Here is a 9,091-nt window from a genome sequence, read left to right on the forward strand (position 1 = left end):
GGGGGGGGAGGGGGGAGGGGGGCTGAGGACACAGCCCTGAAGTTCCCAGCCTCACTCTGTCACTCTGAACTTGCCTGGACCAGGGATGCTCGGAAGGGAGCCCTGCCGCCCAGACCAAGAGGAGGAAGCCACTGGGTGCCGGTTTCCTCTGCGGTCCCAGCTCGGGGACCCACGCCCTTCCTCCCCTGTCCCTGCTGCCCCCACAGCCCACAGGAGGGGGCACCTCCCCTCCGGAACCCCTGCGGGCCCTCAGCCGCATGGAGAAACCGAGTCACGCAGGCACACGCACCGCCCAGCGTCACCTGAGCTGCTGGTCCCAGAAGACAACTTCCAACCTGCAGCCACTAAGGCCTGTGCCACGTGCAGGCCGGCTTCGCTGGTGTCACCTCGGCCCCGCGGGGGTTGCCGTTACCACCCCCTTACAAGGTTGGAGGCCACAGAGGCCTGAAGATGGAGGTGGGACTCGCCCAAGGCAAGAGCCGGGGGGCGGAGCCGAGTCCTCGCTCTGCCTGACTACGTGCGGACGTGCGCTTGCTCACTCCCGACACGCTGGTTACACCTGTTACTGGGCTCAGGTGGGGATGCGCAGGCCTGTGGGGACCGTCCCGTCCAAGGGTAAGGGTCAGAAGGCGGGACCCCAACACTCAATGGTCTGCTGTGCCCCCCACGCTGTAGCTGTGACACGCATGAGGCTCTAAACGTCTACACTTGAAAAAATCAAAAACTCAGTTCCTCGCTGGCAATTGTCCTCTTCAAGGGCTCCCACGTGGCTCGGGCCGCCATAGCGGGGGTGGGGGGCCGTGGTGGGAGATGGGGGCGTGGTGGGGGAGGGTGCAGACGCGGACCACGTCCTGCAGCGTTGCCGCACACCCCGGGCCAGGCGCCGGATGCGGCGTGGGCCTCCTCCGGGGGCCCCCTTGCCTGCACTGCCACTGCCCGCACACTGGAGGGTGATGGAGCAGGGCTCCCTGTACCCTGGAGCAGGGACGTTACTGCCACAGACACGCGCTGAGCCCCGTGATGGGCGCGGGAGGGATTGGGGTCTGCATATTCTCACTGTCAGGAGTGGTGGGGCCTCAGGAAAATCCGATCCGAGGGAGCACCGCACAGGGCACACACACTGCGACCCGAGGCCGGCGGGGAGAAGGGGGGGGGCTGTAAACTCTCGGGCACTGGGGGGCTTCCGCTGCAAGTGTGTGCAACCAGGGGGCGGTTCCTTTGGGGGAGGACTCCCGGGTATGGAGGTCAGGAACCCTGCTGTGTGGTCACAGGCTGGGGCAGCCAGGCAGGACAGGGATACCCCTCTCCCCCCCACCTCCGCCAGGGCAAACAGCAGGCCCTGCGCTCCAGACTTCCCGGCTTAGCGGTGGCAGGAGGGGCTCTGGGAGCGAAGCCCTGACAGAGCGCCTACAACTGGCGGGGAGGCCTGGAGGAAATGACTCATGATCCCCTCCATCTGCCGCAGGAGCCGGAGAGGCCCCGCCGGGCGGTGAGGATGGGGCTGGCCGAGAAGCCAGCATTGCTGAGACAGAGAAGGGAAGGTATTTACTTTCTCCATCGAAACAGCTGACACTTAATTTTTAGTCCTTTTTTTGAGAGAGAGCACAAGAGAGCTCGAGAGTGGGGGAGAGGCAGAGAGACAGGGAGAGAGGGAGGGAGAGAGAGAAAATCCCAAGCAGGCTCTGCACCGACAGCATGGAGCCCAACACGGGACTCGAACCCGTGAACCCTGAGATCACGACTGGAGCCAAAATGAAGAACTGGGTGCTTAACTGCTGGAGCCACCAGGCGCCCCCGTCATTTTTTTTTTTAAACTACATGCATTAGTTTTTAAAAAGGCACCTGCAAATTCAATAAAGGGACATCCTACAAAGTCTGTACAAAGCAAGGAGAATCTGAACCTGCCACCCAGAGGAGTCAAGCAGACATGACACTAAATCTGACATGGTCACTGACTGGGGTCCTGGAGCAGAGTCAGGACGTGAATCTAAAGAAAGTGTAGAGACTTAACGATGGCGTATATTAATGTAACAAGTGCAGGAACCGTGAGATGGGGGGGAAGTGAACAGAATTCTCTACCGTCTTTTCAACTCTTCTGTGAATCTAAAACTTCACTAAAAAATAAGGTCTATTACATTTTTTAAAAGGCATCTGTTATACAAATGACTTTTGAAAACTACCATTTAAATCATCTAGGGGCGCCGGCGGGGCTCAGTCGGTTAAGCGTCCGACTTCAGCTCAGGTCATGATCTCACAGTTCTTGGGTTCGAGCCCTGCGACGGGCTCTGTGCTGACAGCTCAGAGCCTGGAGCTGCTTCAGATCCTGTGTCCCCCTCTCTCTCTGCCCCTCCCCCACTCAGGCTCTGTCTCTCAAAAATAAACAAACATTACTAAAGTTTTAAATCATCTAAAACTTATTTCCAGTACTAATTAGTAGTCGAGTTCTGGGGGAGTTGCATGCAGGCCATCGTGGCAGGAGATCTCTGAGGCCATGCCATTTGCCCTCTTATCCGCCCATTTTTAGAAGAGACGGAGGTTCCTAGTGATGACCTGTTTACAGTCAAAGCAAAGCTGCCACCTCTGTTCGTGTGACCAGGTGTGCTGCCATGGTGCCCTGCTCTGAAGGCTCCTGAGCCTGCTGGCGTTTGGTGACAGTTGCCACCCTGTGCCCGGAGTCCGGGTAAGCGTCCTGTCAACCGCACCTCACAGGTGGCCATTGAACCCGGAGCCTCCCGAGGAGGGGCTGAGAAGGCTACACGACTGACCTGGTGTGAGACGCCTTAGGCATCAACACCGGTTAGTGGGGAATTTTAAGAGGCCTTATCGTACTCAATCTTGTTTCTGTTTGATCCACTGCAGACTCTGGAGCCTCACCCCAGAGTGTAAGCTGCACGTCTCCTCCCCACAACCCTGGTGGTGTTTGAGCAAGGCTTAAGTCCTGCATTTGGTAGTAGCAATTTGCCTCTTAAGATGTCCTAACACTTTTTGAGAGAGAGCACAAGAGAGCTCTCTTGTGAAGTGCGTGTGCAGGCATGTGTGGGATGCGGGACAGTGTGGGGGTGCAAGCCAGTGTGGAACGCAGGCCAGTGTCAGGTCTGGGCTGGTGCAGAGTATGGGCTGGTGCAGGGTGCAGGCTGGTGTGGGGTCTGGGCTGGTGTGGGGTGCAGGTCAGTGTGGGGTGTGGGCTGGTGTGGGGAGTGGGCCGGTGTGGGGTGCAGGCTGGTGTGACAGGCTGGGTGTGACAGCTGCCATGTCTGTCTCCGGATACCCCCAACCCCAGGGTTGGCCAAGGCATCTGCCAACTTCCTGGCCTGTTAAGTCCCATTAATGGCTCAAGGACCCTAGGCTTCTATCCTCTGGGTTGGGGGGGCGGGGTCCCCACAGGCAAGAATGCTCTGGCATCTCAGGCATCTGCAGCACGCAGAGGCTGGGCTCCGACCAGCTGGAAGAGGCATTTCCTAATGATTCACACAGCAGCCCTGACCCCAGTCAGGGCCTGGAACTTTCCAGGCCCCCTTGCACAAGTATAGCCCAGGGCCTAACATGACGGCCCTGGGGTCAGACTGTCTGCACTGTGTGGACCCCCAGCTCTGCCCTCCCTCCCCGGGCCTTAGTGTCACCTTACACGGAGGATAGTCACAGGGCCTGGGGACTTCACTGTCACACCTCCGTGTCTGGCACACACGGTATTGTTTACTCAGGACACACGGCTGTTCTTGCTCTGGGCACCAGGGCCTGTGCTGAGCGGGCCGGGAAGGACGCGCAGGTCAGGTCGATCGGTTTTGTTCCCAATGGACCCGTGTGGGCCGCAGGTGAAGCCGATGGCAGGACACGGGTTTATGGGAGCAAGTAATCTGCTCCAGGGACCACGGTGACCACAGGCCCATATTTATTACAAGCGATTCCATGAGCATCTTAAACAACGTTTCAGGCCACACCATCAGGGCTCCTTCACGGACTCGGGGGTTTTCCCACTGACACAGGAGACCACAGGCCGTGGTGAGGGCTGTGCTTGGACCCTGGCCGCCCACTTGCCTGCTGTAAATGCGCATTGCACCTGCCGTGGCAATGACAGAGCCGCCTCCCCCGCCTCCCGCTGTTGTGACTCCACGGTGGGCTGAGAACTCCCAGGGGCCTTAACTTCCTCCCAGCAGTCAGTGCCCGGCTGTCCTCTTCCCTCGCACTGAGTCACCGTCTGGGTCCCCGAGCCCCAGAGACCAGAGTCCTCCCCCTGGCCCTCAGCCCGCAGCCCGACTGCGCCACCGGCCACCAGTGATGCTGCCCCCAGGAGGCTCGGAGGCCAAAGCAGGGGCAAGGGAGGCATCGGGGGCCCTCGAGCACCTGTGAGCCTCAGTATAGGCCCCTGAGTGGGTGGGTGGGGGGGACAGACATTCCAGGAAGCTTCTGGAAATGGAAATCACTGGGCTGCCTGGGAAGGGAGGGAAGGCACAGCCTTGTGGACAGGACCCCACAGCCGTGTCAGATGCATCACTTACCCAGGGCTCCTTGGCAGATGTCCGTGCGGGTGGCTCCTCCAACGATAAACTGGGGGTCATCGCAGACCTCCTGAGAACAAGACCCACAAGGTGCCATCAGGCCACCGGGCACAGGCTTTTGCAGTCAGGACACCAGGCGGCTCCCCCGCCAAACCCCAGAGAAGTTCTGCGATTATAGACACATTGCCCTGGGTCCTTCTCATACCCCTGCTCCAGGGAACCCCAGCGCCCCATGCTGCTGACAGCCTGCATCATGTCACCACTCCCGGGGCCACGTGCCACCTCTCTGCCAGGAGTGGGGTCCCTTCACCCTCCAGAGCTGCCCCGCCAGCCATGCCAGCCCCCTCCTCTCTCCTTGCACCTTTCCCGCCCTACTCGCTCCTGTTTCACCTTGTATCACGTTTCATGACTCATCGCCACTTCCTCCAGGAAGCCCTCCTTCACAGCCCAGCCCTCGCTCATCTCTGGGATCTGAGCCCCAGCGCACTTGTACTCTGCAGTTCAGTGTTTAGTTGTGCCCTGTCTGGTGGTGCTGCTGGGAACTTTCTAGCCTTCTGAATGCAACCACAGGGCCAGGACACGCAGCATCCACGTCTCGTGAGCTGCCGTAGAGCAGGCTGTGCGTGGTGCTTTATCTCATGGAACCCCTCCGGGAACACAGAAGGCCATGTCCCCATTTTGTGGGTAAGGACACAGGCTAAGGAGATAAAGCCGTAGAGAACATGTCAGAAGGTTCATGCTCTAGGTTACAGAGGTTGCTGAGATTTGAACTCACGGGCACACAGCTAACTCATTCTGCTCCTGTGCTCCCTCTAACTGATAAGCAACAAGTCTCAAAGGTTAAAACCTCAGGACTGTCCCACAAGGACCCTGCTGGGAGCTGCTGTGGAACAAGCCTGGCCCCTTCTGCCGCCCTCTCTCTGTGTTTCCTGATTCTGAAGCGCTCACCCCACCCCAAAGCCACAGAGGAAGCCAGGACTTAATCTGGGTGCTTGGCAGCTCGGGCAAACCTGGTTTGCAGGGGCTCCACCCCACAGCCCCCGGGGCGCCCCTCCGGGTCAAGCAGAAGCCTTTGCTGGGTGGGTCCCGGATCCAGCCCCTGGCCTCCAGCCCCGCAGCCGAAATCTGCAGCAAAGCACATTCCTCTGGTGTCCAGGGCGGTCTGTTTCAGGGATGGACAATGAGAACGTGCTTGTGCCGAGGTGAGCACCCCCCCAGCCGATCAACCGGCACGCGGGGCTGGGCGCCAAGGAGCCGGGACCCACACTGCTGTTCCTGTTCCTCCCTGTGCACTTACCCTGGAAGGATTTTTCACAGGGTTTCAGGGACAGCCTCTCCAGAGAAGGCAAAGCTCAGAGTGGCCCTGGGGGTGCTTAGAAAAGTGAACCTTGTGCCCAGCATGGGGGCACTGGATTCAACTCGGATGTGGCAGTCCCAGGGAGGCCATCGAGAGCTTGGGCTCTGGATTCACACCACTGGGGTCTGCACCCAAGCCCCGCCACTTGGACAGGTTCCAGGACGCTGGCAAGTTCCTTCTCCTCTTTCGGCCTTAGTTTCCTCATCTGTAAAATGGGGACAGTGTGACAAGTGTGCCTACCATAGGCTGTGCTGAGATGACTCTGTAAGTGTCCTTGGCAAGCGCTCCACAGACGTCACCCGCTATTATTATTGTCACTGGAGGACGAGTTGCTGGCACTCCCCCAACCCAGAGGCAGGAGACGCAGGTTTGAGGCGGTATAAGCGAGTCCTGAACCTCCCAGGAGGCTTGTGCTCAGGGAACAATGGGACTCACACGGGCTCCGGTTTCCTGCCTGGTGACTCCAGCCCCTTCCCCAGCTGTGCTTCTGCCAGGAAAGCCCTCCTGGGGAGGAGTACGGCCTCGCCCTCCCCCTGCTCTGCCCATTCCCCGCTCTCCCTGCCTGGGGGCCCTGTTTCCCCACCTCTTCCTCTCTGCCTGTCTCCTACCCCTTTCTCTCCGTGACTCAACCCATGACACACCTGCCACAGCCTCTCAAACCCCGCGGTCGGGCCCTGCACACCATTAACCCATCCCTTCCACAGACACCCTTCTGAGTGCGGCTGGGATGGTCCCCCCCTTGGGGCCACAGCAGCAGGCACCCCACTTGCTCTGTTCAAGTCACCAATGACTTGCTAGTGTCCAAATCTGGGGGACGTTCTGTCTCCCCTGTGGTGCTGGGCAAGGCAGGGCGGATGGAGGCAGGCGGCAGCTGCGAGCCGAGGGCTCCGGACACCCACAGACTGGACAGAGTCCTGGCTCTACCCCGGGCCCCCGTGAGAGCACATGTTAACTTCTGCAGGCCTCCATTTCTTCAGCCGCTGAATGGGACCGTAACAGCCTCCCCTAAGCAGGGGTCTTGCAGGGACTCCAGACCTCCTTCCCATCTAGAAGCCCTACAGGCATTTCCAGCTGTCGGGGGGGGGGGTGCCTCCCCTCACTAGCCCTTGAAGTCGAAAGAGGCAGAAACTCTATGCACTGTGCCTGGCACACAGTAGGTATTCCGTTACTGCTTTCTGAATGAATGCAAGACTTAAGTGACGGATGTGTGAGTTCAGTTTTACACTGTGAGTGAAGCGCTCTGCTAACATCAGGTGAATGCACTTGCTGCGGGACCACTTTTACAACTACCATTTCCTATGAGGCTCATTACACTCCTGCATTCACTCACTCACTCACTCCGCGAAGAATCGCTGTCTATCTGTCCACAGATGTATCCCAGGCACTTCAGACAGAGCCCAGCATCTAATATGTGCTCACTAATTTTTGCTGGATGGATGAATGGATGTTGTGACAGAGCATGAGCCCTGCTGGGCTCTGGGGTGTATGGGTGAATGACACACATAATGGCCCCCTGGTCCCCCAGTTCAGTAGGAAGGACCATAATATGCAATTGTGTCTATAAACTGTGAAAACACCTGCAGAAAGTCAGCAGGACTCAGGGATGCATAATAAAAGGTAAAGAATGATAACTAAAGAGGAAAACATTTAGGCAACATGTTTCCTTTTAGAAGAATAAATGGAGGCAGGGAGGTTAAATGGCTCAGGCAGGGTCACCCTGCAGGCGAGTTCAGGGTATGGGGAAACAGGAGGTGACCTGGGAGGACCAGAGAAGGGGACGCGGAGCAGCAACCTTACTCTCCCGCCGAGAATCTGGAGGCTGGATTCCCGGGAAGCCTTGTTTAGGTCTGGTGGGGAGGTGCAGCCCGCAGGGGGTCCAAGTCCAGCCTGGGCGACCAGGTCAAAGGGCAAGCTGTCCTAAGGCCTGGCAGGTGTTCCTGCACAGGAGGAGGAAGATGTGGCCCCTCGCTGCATCTTCCCAGCCTTTCCTTAATCATCAGGGTAAATATTTGGCTCAGGTCTCGCCAGCTCCCATTTGGAAAAATAAACAGGGAACTCTGATTGGACACATCTATCCACCAACGCATGAGACAGTCCTTACTCACAAAAGGCCCGGGCTGCGGACTCCCTCCCTCCCCTCCCCGCCCTGCAGCAGACGGAAGCAGAGTTAGAGCCCACTTTTCCTGGCCATGCACTGCCTCCCNGCCCCCCCCGCCACAGGGCTCCAAAAAGTTTACCCCGGATCCCCTGACGTCACCCGGACTTTCCGTGGAGTCCGAAGGCGGCTCCCCGGTTGGGCCTGCTAACGGCGCTGGGGGGCAGGGCGCGCCTGACCGGCCGGGGCAGCGCCGGGGCAGGGAGGGACCAGGCCGCGCTGGGGACGCGCGNGCACCCCGCCGCGCCCCCTACCTACCGTGGGCCGCTTCCACTCGATGCCCTGCGTCTTGCTGGAGTAGGGTCCCAGCTCCTTGAAGCCCAGGGAAGAAGGAATGGCCGGGAAGGAGGGGTCCTGGAAGAGCGTCCCGGCCTCCAGGCACTCGTCCCGCAGCGCCTCGTAGTCCTGGTTGAGGTACTTGATGGCCTTTTCGTGCGAGCCCAGCCCCTCCGCCGCCTCTCGGTCCTTCGCCAGCTTGGCCGCGATGCCGGCCATGGTGGGTGTCTGGGCAGGGGCGCAGCGAGCGAGGGCCGGTGTCTGCAAGGGCGCGGCGAGAGACAGCCGGTGTCTGCAGGGGCGCGGCGAGCGAGGGCGGGCCTGTGTATGCAGGGGCGCGGCCAGACCCGGGGCGCTGCGGCTGGACTGCGGTCCGCTGCTCTGAGGCAGTGATTTCCCGCAGCGGGAGGCGCCCCCTCCCGGCGGGGTGTGGCCTCGGCGCCGCGGGGTGTGGCCTCCGGGAGGGGTGTGGCCTCCGGGAGGGGTGTGGCCTCCGCGCCGCGGGGTGGGGCCTCCCGGTGGGGGGGTGGGGCCTCCTGGCACGGAGCTGCAGGGCTGTGGCCTCCGCTTGCAGGCTCGCCACCTGCAGCCATGAAGGAAGGGGGTCGGGGGACTAGATTCACTACCATCGGTTGGCCTCCGACTTTGTGCCAGACACTGTCCCAGTTGCTCTGCAGAAGTCACCTCGTGGGAGCCGTGCAGCGATGCCCTGGTCTTAACAGGGATGAGCACCCGGCCCACACACTACCGCTGACGCACACCCGGCCACTGGCAGCACCAGGTTCCAAGGCCTCCAGGCCGGTGATG

General features: G+C 60.1%; 1 protein-coding gene across 1 annotated transcript in view; it reads right to left on the minus strand.

Annotated features, from left to right (window-relative positions):
- The window catches only part of CAPN2 (calpain 2), a 37,136-nt gene extending 28,462 nt beyond the window's left edge, over nt 1–8,674 (minus strand). The window contains exons 1-2 of the mRNA XM_077779857.1: nt 8,267–8,674; nt 4,497–4,566 (exon numbers count right to left, since the gene is read on the minus strand). Coding sequence (XP_077635983.1) covers nt 4,497–4,566; nt 8,267–8,503 — 307 coding nt within the window. The 5' untranslated portion in view covers nt 8,504–8,674. The remainder of the gene's footprint in view (nt 1–4,496; nt 4,567–8,266) is intronic.
- Nucleotides 8,675–9,091: the final 417 nt, after the last annotated feature.

The sequence above is a fragment of the Crocuta crocuta genome, unplaced genomic scaffold (assembly GCF_008692635.1).
Source record: "Crocuta crocuta isolate KB4526 unplaced genomic scaffold, BGI_CrCroc_1.0 scaffold322, whole genome shotgun sequence".
NCBI lineage: Eukaryota > Metazoa > Chordata > Mammalia > Carnivora > Hyaenidae > Crocuta > Crocuta crocuta.